This window comes from Lissotriton helveticus, chromosome 11, assembly GCF_964261635.1.
Source record: "Lissotriton helveticus chromosome 11, aLisHel1.1, whole genome shotgun sequence".
In the NCBI taxonomy this organism is placed as follows: domain Eukaryota; kingdom Metazoa; phylum Chordata; class Amphibia; order Caudata; family Salamandridae; genus Lissotriton; species Lissotriton helveticus.
This window is the reverse complement of record NC_136072.1, coordinates 1,191,286,060-1,191,306,078: the sequence shown is the minus strand read 5'-3', so window position 1 is coordinate 1,191,306,078 and position 20,019 is coordinate 1,191,286,060. Positions and strand designations below refer to the sequence as shown.

General features: G+C 46.5%; 1 protein-coding gene across 1 annotated transcript in view; it reads right to left on the bottom strand.

The window, feature by feature from the left end:
- LOC144791628 (transmembrane protein 132D-like) overlaps nt 1-18,474 on the bottom strand; it is a 484,045-nt gene extending 465,571 nt beyond the window's left edge. The window contains exon 1 of the mRNA XM_078666353.1: nt 18,310-18,474. Within this exon, the coding sequence (XP_078522479.1) occupies nt 18,310-18,459 (150 nt within the window). The 5' untranslated portion in view covers nt 18,460-18,474. The remainder of the gene's footprint in view (nt 1-18,309) is intronic.
- Nucleotides 18,475-20,019: the final 1,545 nt, after the last annotated feature.

Here is a 20,019-nt window from a genome sequence, read left to right as displayed (position 1 = left end):
TACTGGCAAGATTGGGTTGCTTCAGTGGGAGGGGGGGATTGGGAGCGTGTGCGTTGGCTTGCTGCATACGGGGGGAGGGGGAGTATGTGTTTGTTGGGGATTGGGATGTTGTAACTATAGGCACTGGTTTGGGAGCTATCAATGACAAGCATACAGACGTTGAAGCTAGTGAGACTGACAGCTTTACGGAATGGGAGATGCGAATGTTTCATGCGAAGAGGAGATCTGTACTTGGTACAGGAGGTATGAGGGCTGCTAATTTGGACATGATTCTGTATCATGAGCACAGTGGTTGCAATGGGTGAAGATGCATTGGATAACATCTCAATTGTGTCCTGGAATGTACGAGGCCTTAATGATCCCAGGAAATGTAGAAATGTACTTGCATACTTAGATAGACATCATGTGCAGATAGCGCTGCTTCAGGAAACTCACTTGGACCCGCGAAGAGACCCTAAATTTGCGTGTAGATGGGCGCATGTGAGAGAATTCTCTTCATATTCCACGTATTCCAGAGGTACGACCATCTTGATTAACAGGGCACTGCCCTTCCAAAAATTGGGAGCGAGGGTGGATACGGAGGGGAGGTATGTGCTGTTGTGGGGCAGACTGGGTACGGATGCGCCCAATGTTGACACACCTGATTTCTTCCTGACATTGTGGGGTCATGTACTGGAGGTTGAAGCCGCGCACGTTATCTGGGGGGGAGACTTCAACCTGTCGCTGATACCTGTGGCGGATAGGTCGGATGGGAGTGGCCAATACAACATTAAGGCTCGAGACACACTGCAAGGTATACTAACTGAGGCACGGCTCGTTGATAGCTGGAGGTTCACGCACCCAGTGGCTAGAGAGGGCACGCACTTCACGGCATACACACGTGCATGGGCGAGACTTGATTACTGCTTTATATCACGGGGTCTAGCCAATGGTGTCATTAAAGTTAAACATTTGCCTCGGACCTACTCTGACCACTGTCCGGTCTTGGCTGTGATTGTGATGCCTGGACTGCGCCAATTGCGACCACCGTGGCGGCTATTCCCCTCTTCTCTTCTTGACCCTGTCTTTAAACTTGAACTTGGTGAGGAGATAGAGGCTTTCTTCCCTAGAAATAAGGGGTCTGTCGAAAGTGTAGAGACGATTTGGGAAGCCTTCAAGGTGACTATCAGGGGTATCACGATTGCTAAGAGCTGCGGGATACTAAGGGACTTAGTGCGTACGCTGAATAAACTTGAATCAGAACTTAAAGCCCTTGAGGCGGAGATGGTCCACAACCCTAACCCTGAGCTAGCGCAGGAATTCAGGTCTAAGCTTTCATCCTTTGAGGAAGAGGCTGCCAGGGAGGTGAAGTTTCGGGGCAAGTACTGGACGGCTAGGAGATTCTGCGAGGGGGACCGCCCGGGGAAGGTACTTGCTGCGCTCACGCGACACCAGCGCTATGCTACCCATATATTGGAAATCGCTGATGGCAAGGGGGGGACACGAAGCGTATACAAGACACCTTCCTACAGCACTACAAACAATTGTACTCCACGCAGCAGGAAGGCGACGTGAAATTCGGAGACTTCCTTGATGACATAGCGCTGTGCTGGCCTGGCGACAGTCACAGGGCCTTTCTTGGGTCTCCTTTTGAGCTAGACGAGATTAGAGAAGCTATCATGTCCCTTAGTAACGGCAAAGCTGCAGGGCTGGACGGCCTTCCAGCTGAATTTTACAAGTGCTACATTGACATCATGGCACCGGTACTGAGGGAAGTCTTTACAGAGTCGCTTGAGGTGGGGATACTACCGGGCTCAATGAGAGAGGTGGCGATTACCTCACTCCTGAAGCCAGGGAAAAATCCGTTAGACACCAACTCTTATAGACCCCTTTCGCTTCTGAACTGTGATGCAAAAATCCTTGCCAAAGTGTTGGCGACTAGACTGTCCCTACTCATGACTACCCTGGTGCTACCGGATCAGTCTGGCTTTGTGCCAGGTCGAGCGACGTCGCATAACCTTCGCACGCTATTCTCCCTTATTCCTACCATCGCGCCTGAGTTGCCTGTTGCCGCTGTGTTTCTGGACGCCACTAAGGCGTTCGATTCTGTGGAATGGGGCTACCTCATGGCTATTTTGGACAGAATGGGTTTTCCTCAGATTTTCATCTCCTGGGTGAAGCTTCTTTACACTGCCCCGGTTGCCAGGGTCGTCATTAATGGTGTGCTTTCTGCACAAATGCCGATCACAAGAGGTACCAGGCAGGGCTGCCCCCTATCGCCCCTGCTTTTTGCCTTAGCAATAGAGCCCCTGGCTTGCAGGGTATGGCAACTACACAAGGCCAGTGCCTTTAACTGCCACCAACGGCAGATAGGGATTTCTTTATACGCGGACGACGTTACCCTGTACGTGCGTCACCCACAGCAGAACCTTAACCCAATCCTGGGGGAATTTATTGTTTTTGGCGGCGTGTCCGGAGTGCACATAAACTGGAAGAAATCTCAATTCTTCCCCCTCACGGCCTCGGTTGACCGTTTCCAATTGGACTACCCCCTGGAATGGTGTAGTTCGGAACTCAGATACCTGGGTATTGAGATATCGCTCAATAAAGAGGATACTATTCGGCTGAACTATGACGTGGCAATCTCACAATTGTCAGACAATGTTACTCGATGGTTGGCCCTGCCGCTTTCAATGGCAGGTAGAGCCTCGCTGATCAAGATGATCATCCTCCCAAGGTTCCTGTACCTTTTTCAGAATATCCCCTACTACCCGGGCCCCTACTTCTTTAAGAGACTGCGGACTGAACTTCTTCGATTATATTGGGGAGGTAAACAACCACGGATTAGCTGGGCGGTCTTGACACAACCGTACGAAAAAGGTGGGTTTGATGTGCCGGATTTTGCTGCGTACTATCTTAGTGCTCAGTCGCAATACGCGTACCACTGGGTTAATCCAGCTCCCTTTATGCCACAGGCTGCGGCTGAAGAATGGATTGCGCATCCGCTTCCGCATAACGGTATGCTGATGGGAGTGATTGGAGATATTGAGACGCCTGCCACTACAGTCACATGTACTATCGACGCCTGGAGGAGAGTGACTACTATGCTTGATGCTCCCATGCTCTATTCACCTGCACTCCCCCTAACGTACCACCCGAGACTGTCATTGTTACTAGAAAATGGATTTCGGTCTATGTGCAAGCGCATTCACATAAATACATGGGGGGATTTGTTCAAGGATGGGCTATTTCGTAACAAAGATCAGATATTTCAGGCGGGTCCCCCGACACCGATGGAGGTGTTTTACTATATTAGGCTTCGTCAGGGCATGCGTGCCATACTCCCCAACTTTCCGGATGAACCAGGGGTGGTACTGCCCTTGCACGTACTACTGGTGTCGGATGGGAGGCACATGGTTTCTAAGTTATATAATAACATCCGAGCGCAACGTCCGCCTGTAAGGTCCAAGGCGCGAGACGATTGGAACTCCGAATTGGACGCTGAACTCACTGAAGAGCAATGGTACTATTGCTGCTCGGCCACGGCGAATGTCTCGTCCAGCTGCCGTCTGAAAATCATCCATTACAAATTTCTTCAGAGGTTTTATTACACGCCAGTCAGGAAGTTGCGATTTCATCTTTCTGATGACGACAGGTGCGCGAGATGCCGCTCGGAGGGCGCAGGCTTTCTTCACCTGGCCTGGGAGTGTGGCGTGATACAGGAATATTGGACGCAGGTTCATGCGGCGCTCCAGGTCATGATTGCAGGCCCTCTTCCACTAGACCCGGTGCTGATGCTGTTGGGGTATACCAAAGATAGACCCAAAACGCGCCGACGATTTGTAGATATTGCATTGCTCCTCGCTAAAAGGAGAGTAGCTTGCAAGTGGGGGAGGGGCAGGGCACCAAAATTCAAAGAATGGCTGGATGATCTTACATACTGCCAAGACCAACATGGCATCTATGCAGACTTAATGCCTGCACGTTGCAGGCCCAAGGATATTTGGTCCCCGCTGCAGCTCTACTGGCTGTCCCAGGTGTCTCAAAATGACACCTGTGCGGATGAGGGTCAGCTGACTGAGCAATGAGCAACTTACTGTCATGCGGCGCCCTGATACAAATACAACCCCTAGCTGGGGGGGACAACCTCTTTCTGCTAGTGGAGTGGCGGGCTGCTCAATATTGAGACGAGGTAGAAGGCTGTGGGACACCTGCGGTTTGGATACTGTTTCCTGCGAGGCACGTGACATGGCTCCCCTGTTACACTTATGCTGTGATCGAGTTGGGACTTCCCTTGCACGCAGGGTTTAGGGACTAGGCACATGTAAGGGTACCCCCTGGGGGCTGGGAACCATGCATCACTTCACGTCAAACACCAATCAGTGCACCCGCGTTTGTTACGCTCATTGGGACGAGGGGGGGGGGACATCTTGGATGCTGCACGTAAGGCACACTGATACCAATAGGGCCACTGAATGTCACCTGGTAGGGTTAGTATAAGCAGCATTCCACGTGTGGTCTGATACTCGTCCTCCCTAATGCATTGCTTGTACCTGGCTGGTTTATTGCTGGATTGGCCTGCAAGAGTAGTGGATCTTTCCCGATACTTGCAATCCTCACTGTGCTGTGCGTAGTGCTCTGCTAACGATGTATCCACCCTAATGACTGACGTTCATTAATGTACTGTTCAGATATGATGAGATGCTCTAGCCCAAGTGACTGTACGATGCTCTATTGATGTACCGTAAGTGTAACGTGCTGTTTGGTTGGAAATGATGCGAATGTCTTGTATCTCTGTCTAATGCAATAAATAAAGGTTTAATAAAAAAAAAAAAAAAAAAAAAGGTTTGCACCACACTGGACACCGGCAACAGGTGATCTTCAAATCCACTCCACACCGACAGTCAATGATACACTGTGTTGCAGCGGCGGGGAGACGAGCTTCTGTGTAAGTGATACCACCAGCACCGAAGGAGCCCTCCTCGACAGGCTTGTCAAAGACTGCTCAATATTTGGGTGACAATTTAGAAGTTTGCACGGTGTGTGAATTGTTGAGCGAAATATGCATACATTCAATGAAATGATGCATAGTATGCGAAATATATTTTGCTGGTGCTTCGAGCAGCTTTTCTCAAGAAGAATGCACTTGGCACATAAAATTCATGCAAAGATACTAAGACAATGTGAATCATTAGAGGCGAAAACCTCTCTCGGTGAGACATTTCTACTCAAATCCGCCTTCTGTGGGCAAAAAGTACAAACCAATTCACGTTATGCAAAATGGTAAAAGTTTTGCACATTTGGCATAACATACAATTCGAGAATTATGCTAAATTACGGTGCATAATAACAATTTTGCACAGTCCTAATGACATTCTTTTTTTACAACGCTTTTTTTCTCTAAACTGAATTTCTGCAGCAGGACAGAAGAAGCAACAAGAACGGAGCTCCCCTTTGTCCGGGAAAAGACGGGGACCTCAGGGGAGTCCCGCACGAGGTGAGCCCTGTGGCCCCTCCTGCGGTGGGGACCGGAAGTGGGCTGCGAAGGGGCGCGGGTTGCTGCAGACTTATGTAAGATATTTAGGGTTTGAACAACACATCGACCGGGCTAGACTTGGGGTGATGCAACAAATGTTCCTCTCCCACGATATTCACACTTTGCAGAAAAAGGGTAAGAGGAAACAAGCATTTGCAATGCAATGGGTCTCCCATTTACGACAGTTTGAATTATTGGCATTGTAAATGACAATGTATTTTATTTATGAGTTCTTTTTAAAAAAAATTAATAAAAGGGATTGTCATTTACAATGTCAATAGCTTAAACTATTGCAAATACGAGCCCTATTGCATTGCAAATGCATTCGGCGCCAGTGCTATAAAGAGTTTTTTTTTAAAGCGTTAGGAGAGATAGGAGAGAGTGTGTCCTGGACAAACCTATTTGAGAAAATAGTGCTCGGAGGCTGTAATTAAAGTCTCTGGAGTAACAACACACTTAAATGGGTATCCTCATGGGAGGTTACAAAATAAGACAAAGCGGTACTAAGGAGGGACTACAAAGCCTATTGACCAATGAAAAGCCACATTTGACAGTAGACAATAATACAAGCCAATGAGAAATATGGGCGGAGAGTGGGTGGAGCTTCAAGTCCATACCTGAATACAGCACGCCTCGCAGATCAACGCATGCCCTGCCCAGGCTCGACCTAAAAAGCAGTTTGGGGTCCTGAAAAAAAATAGAATTCAGCTCTGGGAAGAGGGTTTCAAAGTCCAAATAAAGTACAGGAGATTCTGGAAAGTTTAAACACCAAAGCAAAGCATTTACCTGACTTCATAATCCTGCCTCCTGCTGTCAACAAGGGTTCAAGCCCTCCAGGTGAGAGGGGCATTTCACCCCAGACTGGCTCCTGCCCTGGAAAGTAATCACGAATCTTAATTATCCGATAATTAAGAATTGTCGCGATCGTGATCTTCCATAGCGGAATCACGTGCAATAAACCGCGAGCTGCTGCGTCACCAAAACTCGGCACGCGCCCTTCTGGCCTAATCAGGTCAACTTAAAAAAAAAAATTCATTTTCCCTCTAAAAGATTGACTGATGCCTAAAGACATGCTTCAGTCAATGAGTCAGAAATCAACTCGTTGAATAAAACATTTTTTACGTCCAAGTGACCTTGCTGACCACTTGAAAGTAACTTAAGACAACATGAGTTAAGTTTTTTTTCCAACCAAGAAAAGTATTTGACAAAGTAAGTCACAGGTGAATTGTTCTGGGACACGTGGGTGGATGACGTGCCTTACAAAGCCTGCCTGGGCTTCAGAGCGTCTTTCATTGGTTCGTACAATGACTGCAGAGAAGCTTAAGGGTGACTGTTTGTGCCACCGAAGAGATGACGTAACATCAGCAACAAGTGTCCTAAAATCTCTGAATGAAATGTTCCCCAAGGATCTGCGAAAGTAATGTTGAAAGTGACACATTTTCAAGCACAAGCCTTACAATGTTTGTTAATTCACTGTTTTTATATCTAAATGTGAGCTTGCAGTTTTCTCAACCTGTACTTCTTTTTGTCAGAAAATACCAGTCATTAACATTAACATGTTCATGTCTTCAATTTCAAGAATATATCAGCTTTCAATGTTCACAATACAGTAGGTTTGTTTATGAAATGCAGCTTTTCGTGTTTAAGATATACACTGCTCCACCCCCACACACCTACTTGTCGCTTCTTGTGCCTAGAAGCACATTGCCCTCAATTGCCTATACCATATCATACAATATCTGTTGTCAAATCTCAAACTTAAATTTTAGTTTGAATGTGTCCCTAAATATTAGCTTGCCAGTCTAAAGACTCCCTGTGCTTTGCTACTACACATGAGCTTAAACAGTGGTTGTTCCGGGGATTGTTGTGTTGAGTAAATTTGATCTCCTGCCTGGTCTTAGTCAATCTGTCGCTTGCATTTAAAACCATCCCCTAGGTTTCTAAATGTCCATATGAGTCACGACCAATCAATCGAACCAAATAAGTCAACTGGCACCACCAACACTGAGCACTTCTGTCCACCAACCAAGTCCTCCTCACTCTGTTCCATGAAAGAATAAATCTGGGGGGGGCAGGAGGTTTCCTGGACTGGGTTCAAGATTGTGGAATCACTTCCCTTAAGGGATCCGATATCATCAATATGTTTGGCCTTTAAGAAAGGACTTTAAAACTGGCTTCTGAAAGTTGATTGCATGTTCTTAATTGCCTATTAGCCTTCTCTCAAGGGTATGGATTTGGGGGAGTCATGGACAAAGGCACGTGAGTCAATCACGAGTCACATACCACAAAAGCTAGAGTGGAAGATCCTAGACTCAACGCTTCCACAGAAGAGTATCTCCCGGTGAAGGGCTCCTGGTGCCTCAGCACCGAGCCCTGGACTTGTGTCGCTCACCCCTTGGTGTAGATGTGGCTGTGTATTGTGGAGGATCTTAAATTGGCCGGACAGCGATGCTTACGCGCTTCCTCCTGCTAGGGATGTCAAGCTTCTAGGGTTGACTTTGGATTAAAGGCGCTCCATAAGCGCCAATTACTACTGCCAAGGAGAGTCGTCCGGCTCAGAGATGACAGGCGAGGATGTGAGCGGACAGCTCTCCGGGCATCAACTGTTCAACAACGACTGCCGACCAGCAACACGCGCAGCGGCGAGAAGATCCGGGGCCATAGCGGGGCAAGTGCCCGCGTCATTATAGGCTTTTCCAGACATCTGAAAACAATGACTCTTGACAGCGTGATATTCATGCAAAGTCTACGGTAATCCCCGCACTGCACCGCACTGCACATAATAACGCGCCGCATGCTCTGGCCAGGATTTGTAGTAAGTCACAAGCTCTCCCCTGAGTAGAGTATTCCAGGAAAGTACTTCCAGGTAATGAGGCTCAGCTCAAGTCCCAAGGGAAGGGCGGGTGAGCTACTCGAATACAAGGGCAGGCGCTAAGGCTCTGAGACAGACAAGAGTATGAACAGTGCACTCACTTCTCACTTGACATAAAAAGCATTGATCATTTATAAAGGTGGACATTAAATTGATAAAGCTATGCATTACTACTCTTTGCAAAAGGTAATTCAGTGAACAGGTTGAGGCAGTTTGTGGTGATACAGGACAGCAGAAGCTAATTTGGAGAATAAAATGCAGTTTATTGTTTCCAGTATAAACAAGTCACAGATGTACATTTCCAACATCTGTTTCCAACCGTCCACCAACATAGCCCACTCAACCAATCAATTAAAACTTTATTCGGTTACGATTAGAACCATAAAAATACCACATATTGACATATCGTAAGTACATCACAAAACTGAAACTCTACAAAATATACAGCATCAATAATACCTAAAGCTGTTAAAAAACATACAAGATAAAAAATAACAAATGTATCCGATAAAAGCTGTTAAAAAAAAAAAAGAGCGGGTCGAACTTGTGAAAAATGCAATGCTTTCAATAATGGGAGAATAAACATTCCCCTGGTTCGTCAAAATAGCTACAAAAGGTAGTAAAATGTTTTGTATCCTGCAGAGACACATTGTCGCAGCCACAAATACCCGGAGACCCAGAAGCGAGCCAGCCTTGGGGAGAGGCAGCAGAATATGCAACATAGTCTAAGCCTGGTGAGCAGGAAACTATCCCGATTACTTCTCAGTTGATGAGTAGGGTTCCATAAAGTGAGTCTTTTTAGTGGTATCTACCCAGATGGTTTCCACATTTCACTCCGCTCTCCATCCAACATGTCCCTATCCAGGAAGAGCTCTCGCACCCGTTTCAACTCTGTTTTTACTATGTTCTTAGAGTTAAAAATGACTCCTCCCTCCACAAACTTTTGAGTGCCTCCTTGATGTAATGAAGCCATGGGACCTTGGATGCATGAGCAAGTGATCAACAATCCTTTAAGATCCACCTGTTCAGATTGGATCCGCCCTCGTACATACCTTAATCCGGCAAACCAATAGCCGAGGGGTATCAAGTCACGGAGGATCTTGACGCCCAATTCTTCGGGTGCACACACTGATGGGGTGCTTTAGACGACACCCAACAGACGCCTTAAAGATTTGTCTCCAACAGTCTGCAGGAGTCCAACACCCACCTAGCCTCAAACATGACAGCCATAAGATACGTTAGAAATACACCTTGCTGGTAAATCTTTACTAGGGCTGTGGCGGTCCGCTTCCTAGCCTTGAGTCAAAGCTAGATACGGCCGCGTTGAACCTCATGAACCCCTCTTTCATGCTTATAATTAAGGCTTTCCGATTCATGGTCGAATAGAACCCCAAGCTAGGGGAGGCCACAACCTTAGGCACGGTGGGCCCGATTCACAGAACTAACTTAAGACAAAATCCTAAACGTACTACTTTAGGTATTCACAGAAGTTAGGATTTTGTCTTAAGTTTATCTTATTGTTTCTTAAGTCTGTCTTAATTTTGTCTTAAGACAAACTTCAGACAAAATCCTAACTTCTGTGAATACCAAAAGCAGTAAGTTTAGGATTTTGTCTTAAGTTAGTTCTGTGAATCGGGCCCGGTGTGGTTACAAGCTGTGGGTCCTGCCTCTACTAGTTCAAAAAATAAGTTTTTGACCTAGTAGTAGAGGTAGGATCCACCACCATGGGGAAGGGTTTGGTGAAGCTAACAGACAGATCCAACCTAGCCATGAAAGCCACAAATGTATTCAAAAAGCAACTGTAAGCCTGCTTCAGTCCTAGCCATCAAGACTGCGTTGACTGTGGAAACCAGCACCCGGAATGAATGCGTCCCTATCTGGGAACAGTCTGCCTGAGCGGCCAATGAAGCTTGTTCTAACTCATTTATACATTAGGTAAACAGGAATGGGACTCGGATGCACCCTTGACGGACCCCCTGCCTGCTTTGAAATGATGGCTGCATGCAGAATCATTGGCGTCATGGACAGATGCTGTGGTGTCGGCATGGAGGTCTCTCAAAAAATAAACAATATCCAAGTCCACCCCCATTTAGGGAAACATATGCCACGATTTATCTGAATTGACTCTATCGAAAGCTGATATAAGGACCATGAATGCCAGATGAATTGATCCAGACCGGGCTGCTGTATATTTGTTGATGATCAAATACAGATTCAGGCGTTGGTCAATGGTGGATTTACCTGAGCTCAAGCCGAATTGCCAATCAGAGATTATATTATTCTGGTCTGCCCGTAAAGACAATCTATCCAACAGCGCCCTTCCCAACACCTTAACAACGGAATCGATCAGGGATATCCGTCTATAACATTGTGGATTATCTTTATCCCCTTTTTTAAACACGGGGACTATAGCTGATGTAGGCCAAGAAGACGTCCGGTGGGATTCCGTCAGGGCCCGGAGCCGTATTTCTCAACAGGCCTAAGAGTCCCTGGTTAACTTCATCTTAAGTCAATACGAGATTAGACCTCCCTTCCACAGATATCCCTAACTTGCAATCTGAAGTAGACGTGCAATAGAGAACGCCTTTAAAGTAGGCACCCATTGGCTGGCGGTAATGTGATGGTAGTAGGCAGGTACATTTTCTTGTGCAAAATAGGGCTGATTAACAACATGCCAGAACATGGTGCTATTCTTGCAAATATTTGCTTTCACCAAGTGATCCCAGGCTGTCTCTTTAAGGGCGATTTTACTTTTGTTGTGTACCAGTTTATAAAACCTACGACAAGCTACTGTGCCCTCTCCCTCGCTGGGTGCACGCTTTAAGACTTCCTTTAAACTTTGTAGCGTCTTAGAGCAGTTATGGTCAAACTATTTTGGGTCAAGTGATGCAAGCTTAGCAGCTGGGAGATGAAACAATGCTGTCACCCCATGAGAGAGGTTATCAAAGGCAACTAAGTCAGCCTCATTATTAGCGCGTAAATCTAGGCGAGAAGAAAACTCTTCCAAACAACCAAAAATTGACCAATATCCAAATCGCTCGGGCTCCACTAGGGACCTTTCTAATCGCCTTCCCTGATTGGCTGGAAGACACAAACCCTGGGACCCTGAAAAATTAATAATAAGAGAAAGCGACCAACTCAATGAGAGAGAGAGCGGATCATGATCGCTAAAAGGGTTGTGAGATATATAAAAATTAGAGGCCAGCATAAAAAAATAAAATCAATTATTAACGTGAAAACCCTACCAATAAAAGTTGGTATAAATTGTGATACTGTAGAATTGACCAATTTATCCAGAGAAAATGTAAAGGCTGTTGTTATTTAGAAAGGTGTTTAACTCAGTTCCCTCCAAGGGGTCCTTATGTAGCCCTTCTACGATAGTACAGTCAGGAGATTTGTTAGAGGATTCAAGGGGACATTGACTTAAAGGGGTGTTAGAATCTCCTGCGATGATTACGTTGGCCAAACCTTGGGGCATATTAGCAACAAATAGCGATAATTATCTCTAAATGCGCTTAGCGCATTTTTTTAATCGCTGCCTTTCGCCGGATATTATAGCAAAGATAACATGCTAATAGCAACGTTTATCTCTAAAGCGATAAAATATCCGGCGATAGCGGCTCAATGCAAGAATATCTCTGAAAATCCAGCGATAATCAGGCATTATCGCTAATGGGGACTTAACCTGAATATCCACCTTCCATTGGATAAACAGGTTAAGTCATGGTCTGAGCAGGCGTTAGGTTCTGGCGATAATCGCGCTTAAAGCAACTTTTTTAATCGCACAGCCTGCCTTGCTAATAGGTGATAGCTGTGTTAGCGGCTGCTTTCAGTCGCTAACAGGTTGGGTACGCCCACTTTGCATGTCATTAGCGATAAAAATCGCTGACATGCAAAATGGGCCCAAACCAGTCGCTATCGCCCAAAAGCTGTCGCTAACATCAGTTAGCGACAGCTTGCTAATAGGGCGATAAAATGATTGCCGCTTTAGTGGGAAAAAGTCCCGCTAAAACGGCGATAGTGCCCTTGCTAATATGCCCCCTTGTGTTTTATCTGACAATATACCAATAAAAGATTTCAATATGTGGAGGTTGGTAGACTCCTGGGACAATAATTCCGCATTATAAACATTAAACAAGGTTACCCTAGTGAAAACAGAAAGGGTTAATTTTAGTGCCTGTATTATTTCCGACCCTGAATCAATTTCTTTAACCTTCCCTCTAATGGCTAGAGAGATAGCAACTGCCAGACCACCTTTTGCCCTGCCCACAACCGACCCCACAGCTGGAATAAAGTAGGTTCTGTAGGACCCTCCCAGAAAAAAATGATTTGTTTCATCCCAGTTTTCTTGCAAACAAATCACGTGATGTTTTCTGATGAAATGAAACCAGTTCAAATCGTTGAACTTGGAAGTGAATGAAGCAATATTTCAGGATAGCAACTTAAGGGCTTGAGGGTTAAAACCAATCATGGCAGCAGGTGGGGGGGGCACAAGAGTGGGGGGTGTCAGAGTTAGGAGGGGATACATACTGACCAAGTCAGTCACAAGAGCGACTTTATTAGTGCTCTTCAAAACAGGGGACAAGGGGGGCTTCTGTTCCGGGCACTCGCTTGTGGGTTCAGTTAAGAGATTAAAAGCCTGAGTGGACATTATACCCCTTGCAGGGTGGGACAGGGAGATCTCGGAGAAAGATTCCAGCCTGGCCACGCGCCCCTGCCAGTTCCGTGGTAGGGTAGTGTATTGTGGACAGTTCCAAGCAACACATTAATTGGGGGGGTTCAGCTCGGAGACCAACGTTCACTTCATTCTAAGCAGGATAAACCCCTTATCCGAAGGTCTTAGAAGAACCCCCCTGGCTTGCTTGACGCCAGCTCTGGGGTCATAAAACCGCGCAAGATTTTAGGGAGCAATTCAGTTGGACAGCGGACAGACAGAGGAGACCCCTAGCTAAGTTCCTTTTAGGACTGCTCGGTGCACCTGAAGTGACGTTGAAAGGCCTCAAAGAGCCCCTTGATTAGGAACTCTAGGTTGAGATGAAGATTGCCCACGTGGTCTGGGACTTTGCAACAAGGAGCAGGAAGAGATGAATTCATGGAGATAGCGCCCGAGCCAGCATTAACTGTTGATGTTGGCCACTCCCTTGTTTACGGGTTGCGTGATGGAGGGCGGGGCTTTATAATGGGGTCTATAGCAAATACTGTCAGGGTTTCCCTCTTTGGGTGGGGGGGGGGTAGTCCCTGCTGGCAAGCTTTGAGTTTCCCGCCTCCTCCCCCCAAGGATTCTCATCTCCATTGTGACATTATGCTGATGTTGTGATATCACGCTAAGGTTACTACCCTTCTAAACTCTGCCTCGAGCACATTACAACAAGGAGTATGAAGTAATTTAGTAGCACAAAATAAGGAAACTGTCGCAGGTGCAATCAAAACACGGAATCCAATAAAATACCTTGGAAATAAGTGAACGTTGTCTATCAAAATCTTCTGTTAGGGTTCTTGTTCCGAAAATCCCATCCTCATCGCCAAATTATGAAGTAATTTAGTAGTCTGGATTCATGTAGAACAAGAAGTTTATTTCCAGTAGACAGCTTATACATCCACAGTACACAAAGCACAAACTCCCTCTGGCCAACTCCCACATACAGAATGTCAGAAGTCAGAGAAACCATAACATTCTGAAGAAGTGTTCTAACTGAGAATACTACAGAGTACATAAGAGAAATTACCACACAGTTGCTCCATGAGTTGGTGTAATGGCCCCGCCACTGAGTCAGGACTCATAGCACTTTTTCAGCAAGAGCAAGTGATTGCACGCTGCATGTGACAAGTGCTGAAGGGCCAACCAGCAGAAGGCTTTGATGGGAAGGGCAGACGTCACATCTGCTGCTTCCTCTTAGATACCCACATGTGGGTATCCAAGTATCTCCAAGACCGAACAATCTTTGCAGGAACTCACCAGGTTTTTGAATGCAGCAGATTTAGCAATTTGTGGTAACTTTCCCACCTCAAGTGGAGGCCTTTGTTGAAACTTCCCAAAGAGAGACACATATGTTGATACCCAACAGCTCAATGGCATATGCAATGATGGCTCCCCAGAGGATGTGCCAACTTCTGAGGCAATGCTTTAAGCAAGAGATTTAGACCAATCAGAAGGCCCGGCCAAATTTCTCAATGGGTGCAAAATGGTGCTCTGATAAAGTATGAATGTCACCCATGGTGGACTTACTTGGATAGCTTGTTAGACATGGTGGGCTTACCTGGTTACAAGGTTACCCATGGTGGATTTACCTGGATAGACGGTTACCCAAGGTGGGCTTACTTGGATAGAAGGTTACCTGTGATAGGCTTACCTTCACAGAAGGCTACCCATGGTGGGCTTACCTGGACAGAAGGCTACCCATGGTGGGCTTACCTGGACAGAAGGTTACCCATGGTGGGCTTACCTGGACAGAAGGCTACCCATGGTGGGCTTACCTGGACAGAAGGCTACCCATGGTGGGCTTACCTGGACAGAAGGCTAACCATGGTGGGCTTACCTGGACAGAAGGTTACCCATGGTGGGCTTACCTGGACAGAAGGCTACCCATGGTGGGCTTACCTGGACAGAAGGCTACACATGGTGGGCTTACCTGGACAGAAGGCTACCCATGGGGGCTTACCTGGAATGAAGGCTACCCATGGTGGGCTTACCTGGACAGAAGGTTACCCATGGTGGGTTTACCTGGACAGAAGGCTACCCATGGGGGGCTTACCTGGATAGAATGCTACCCATGGGGCTTACTTGGTTACATGGTTACCCATGGTGGGTTATCCTGGATAGAAGGCTACACATGGTGGGTTTACCTGGATAGAATGATACCCATGGGACTTACTTGGTTACATGGTTACCCATGGTGGGTTTTCCTGGATAGAAGGCTACACATGGTGGGTTTACCTGGATAGAAGGTTCCCCATTGTGTGATTACCTGGATAGAAGGCTACCCGTGGTGGGCCTACCTGATTATCAGGTTAACCATGGTGGGCGTGCCTGGATAGAAGGTTACATCGTAGGATTACCTGGTTACAAGGCTACCCTTGGTGGGTTAACCTGGATACAAGGTTACCCATGAAGTGATTACCAGGTTACAAGGTTAACCATGGTGGGCTTAAGGTGACCCATCGTGGGATTACCTGGTTACAAGGTTACCCAGAGGTACTCAACATCTGAGGGAAACACCTTCTCCAGCTCTTCAGTTGGAATTGTTTCAGTGCTTGGAGGATGCTGAGGAAGGGTTAAGAGATAAAGTGGGTCACCACAAAGGAAAGTCACTTTGTGTCTGGCAGCTGTAAAGGTACACAGCTGATGTGGCAGCGCCTGTTGAATATTCAAGCTGAGCCACACACAGTCTATGCATCCTCACTGACAGCGCATGAAGGGAGAGTGCTACGGTTAAAACCGGTAAAAACCGATATCTACCCCCCCTCAGCAAGCAGTGACTGGGGGCAGCAATCCCTTGGGTGTTATTTGTGCTGTAGGTATCAATGATCCCGGCAGCGCGTGGATGTTCATGTGCCATCGTCACTGCGAACCGTAAGGAGTTCTCAGCCTCCATGATATGGGTTGGGGCTATAGGAGCTATGATTGGTTTAGCGCTGGATTCCGAGAAGTAGTTTTGGTGACTGCAGACCCAAGAGGAGATGTGCTCTGAATGTTATACTCCAGCAGGGTCCTCTCACTGCATATCTGTCCTTTTCATTGTCCACTCATTCCTTCAGGGTCTATCACCCCGCTCCATGTTCAAAGTCCCCTAGTGTCAGGTGTTCACCAACAGGCTCAACCAATCACAAAGGGGTGCATTCTGGGATGAGGAATCAGACGAGGGAGGGGCTCAAATATCACTGACATAGTGGTAATATGCGTCGGTGGTTGGTTTATTTATCCACCAACATAATTAAGTCAAACAAATAAATTATGGTGTAATATATTGAACAAGGGTGATATTGTCAAAAGTGTCCTGGGGTGCAATCAGCATGGGTGCCCTCTTTCTGCCTCCCTCCAGCCTTTTGGTTTTACTGAAGGGGCCACAGACGCTTATACAGACCCTTCTGTCAAACACATGGCGCCCGTGTCCCATTTGTACTGGTGCTATCTGAAAGGGTGTTCCCTCCCCCCCACAGGGTCCAATGCGCTCTAAGTGTCCGACATACACTATATGGAGGGTTCAGTTTCTGTGTTCGCTTTTAAGGCTCCTGGAAACAAATAACATCCACTTTGAGAAGCAAATTGAGGTTAAAAAAAGGCATAGTATGTCTATATTATGAATTAATTTTATTTAGAAAGTGTATGTAGTGAAAAATAAGACCAAGGAGCATTTAAGTTCTGTATAAACTGTTCCACACAGATGTCAATCTCCCTTTTCCAGTTTAAAAGATATAGGGCCTAATTTAGAGATTAAACACAAACACAACAAGGTGCTGGATGGAATACTTCGGTTAATTCACCACTGGCAATCCCTTGGGGCTGTATCCCAATCCTCCAGTTTTTGCTCACCGTGCCACCTCAGTTTGGACCCAGCCATATGCAAATCAGTCTTGACCCTGCTCATTATGGGAACAGTCCAACCCAAGTTGCCGGACTGGGTCCTCCCTGAACCAGACCACAAGCAACCCAGGACCGGTTTCACCCTTATTAGTGCTCTTCAGCCGGGTATAGATTGGTTCAGTGGCACAGTTCAGTCTGAGACTTACGTCTGGGCATACCCGGCACACTTAGGGTGTCAAACGCAAAAACAACAAAGTGATGGATGGAATGTTTGAATGAATCTCAGACACTGGCAATCCCTCAGAGCTGCTATCCAATCAAATGTGTTTTCACCCATCACGCCACCTCAGTTAGGACTTTGCCATTTCCAAATCAGTCTTGACCCTAATCCTCATAGGATCAATCCAGTCAAAACTTCCAGACCAGGACCTCCCTGAACCACAACACCAACAACCCAGTACCGGGTATAATTGGTCCAGGGTCGCCTGTGATCCAGTTCAGGGCGATTCAGGGAGGACCTGGCCTGGCCGCTCGGTCTGGACTGTTCCCATTGGAGCAGGGCCAAGACTGATTTCCATATGGCTGAGTCCAAACTGCAGCTTTTCCATTCTTTCGTAGGCACAGACTGAATTACAACATTTCCAGCTTCTCTGCAGCCTGGCAGCCCCAGGCTCAGCTTCCCATGAGGACTTGGCACACCATCCTGTCTTTGATGAATAGGTTAGACACAAAGACGCTCTAGACGCCATCTTCGCCACCGATTAAATGACGTTTCTGTCTTTATGAAGGAGTGTTGTGATGTACATCACTGTGTGTGAGGCACAAATTACTTCCAAGTGGGATCCATTGTAGTTGAAATGTCTTTGCTCTCACAGAAGGCTCAGACGCATTTGCCGGATTGCGTCTGAGTCAAGACGCGCAGGCGTTCTTTGGAGTGTGGAGGCGCTTTACGCTAAGAGACGTGTCATTGTCTTCTGAGATGTATAGAGTACCACACAGTCTCAGAGGATGGTGTCCATGGTACTGGTCCATCACTATGACAGCACTTATGAGATATGGAGTGCCTGGGAAACATCCTTTACAACGCAACTTTTACCACGCAGTGCTTTTACGACGCAACTTTTACAACGCAAACCATTACAACGCATTGCGCTGGGGGGCGCTCTAGGATAGGGAATAGGTTTAATGTACTATCCAACACCTTCCCTACTATCCACGGAGACTGGAGTTGGAAGAGTAAATTAAACTATTCACTATCCAGCGCCCCAAAGCACAATGCGTTGTAATGGTATGCATTGTAAAACTCGCGATGTAAAAGCATGCGTGGTAAAAGCATGCGTCGTAATGTCATACATCCGGAGTGCCTACACAAAAACCACGTGCATACAGTTAACGTCTTACCATGGCCAAGGGGATGACTCCGGCAAGGTCCTTCGGGTTGATGTAGACTCCAGGGGCGTCTTCCTCAGATGGGGGCTCCCCGGGATAGTCCACCCGCCACGTGATCTGTGTCCCTGAAGCTTCACTCAGATCAGCAATCTCAAAATCCATCTGAAAGACCTCGTGGAAAGCTCCATTGGTGCTGGAAGGAAAAGGGAGCAAGGTCATTAGAGGTCATTGGTCAAACCCAACAATAGCGCCAACCACAAGGTGAGCAAGCAAGTAATACAGCCAGGAAGTCTTTTTCGAAACTTGTGACTAGTAGAGTTATGGTTTTGCAGTTCATGTTGTGCATCAGTATTAATAATTTGACTTGTCGTTCTTGATTACTTAAATTGTTAGTCGCGCTGATAAACCAAACCATTGCCTTTTGCTGACGATCAGATACCAGCAACTCGACATACAGAGGGTGGGTAATTATGGTGTTTGCTTTATGACTTTTTAAGGGGTGCTGGAAGTTATTTTTACTTTTTGTTTATGATGCATTGGGAAAATAAAGTGAAATATTGTCGATAGATACTAAGATACTATACCCGCGGATTATGACAATGGCGGATGTCACTCTGTGACTTATGAGGCAGTTGTATTTTACCTGAAATCAATAAATACAATCTCTACAGATGCGTCACTTTCTTGTAAATCTGCCCCAAAGTTTAAAGAACACTGGGTCTGGTGTAAAATATGAAATGGGCTATTAATAAAACTATAGAAAATAAAAGCAAATTAAAAACAATGGCGTAACGGAAAACATATAAATACAATGTTCTACTAAGTTAGCAGGGGTCAAGAGTAATACTATTGAAGAAATCACTAATGAAAATACAATGAAAAAGTGGGTAAAACGATGGAAGGCCTGGATGGGCCACTTTTCAAGCTGTGAATTGGGGCTTTCAGCAGGGCAGAGAGATTGCGGGGAGTGCGTAGTGGTGGTTCACAATGTACCATGACAGGTGAGGGCCGCCCATGAGCCTGCTGACAGCATGAAAACAGGAGTAGTGGTAGAAAAGTTCACCAATTAAATATTGTAGTACATTCACCAATGACTCTAGGACATTCACGAATGAAAACACTCCAGTAAATTACCTAATGAAATACTCTAGTATATTCACCACGTTACTGCTTTTAACCCCTCCCATTCTCATGACGAGCTGAGCTCGTCATGAGCCGTGGAACGCTCAGGTGCGGGGAGAATCCGCCTGCTGTGTTGAACGTTCCAAGGAGCCAATGCACCTGTGACGTGCTGAGCTCGTCATGAGCATGCGGGCGCTGTGCGCGCCCCCCTCCCACCCAGCACAGCGGGGGAATTACCCCCGCAGCGAAGGGGTTAATGCAGAGGTCGTTTTGTTACTCGTGATTCATAAATTGTAATCCTTCAAATACAGCACAGCGAGCTATGAAAGGTGTGTGGTTCCTATGCCTTGTAGCTCTCACTGTCTTATGTAACACATCCTGTACATTGTTTACACACACATGATTTATTGTCAATGTATAATGTGTAGGTGTGATGTAAAGTGCTCTTACACCCTGCTCTGGGATGAACAGTGCTATAAAAGAAATAAAACAAAAAAGTTATATTTAACCCCTTTGCTGCGGCGGCAATTCCGCCGCAGCGCTAGGGGGGAGGGAGGGCCGCGCGACGCTCCCATGCTCGTGACGGAACCGCTCCATCAC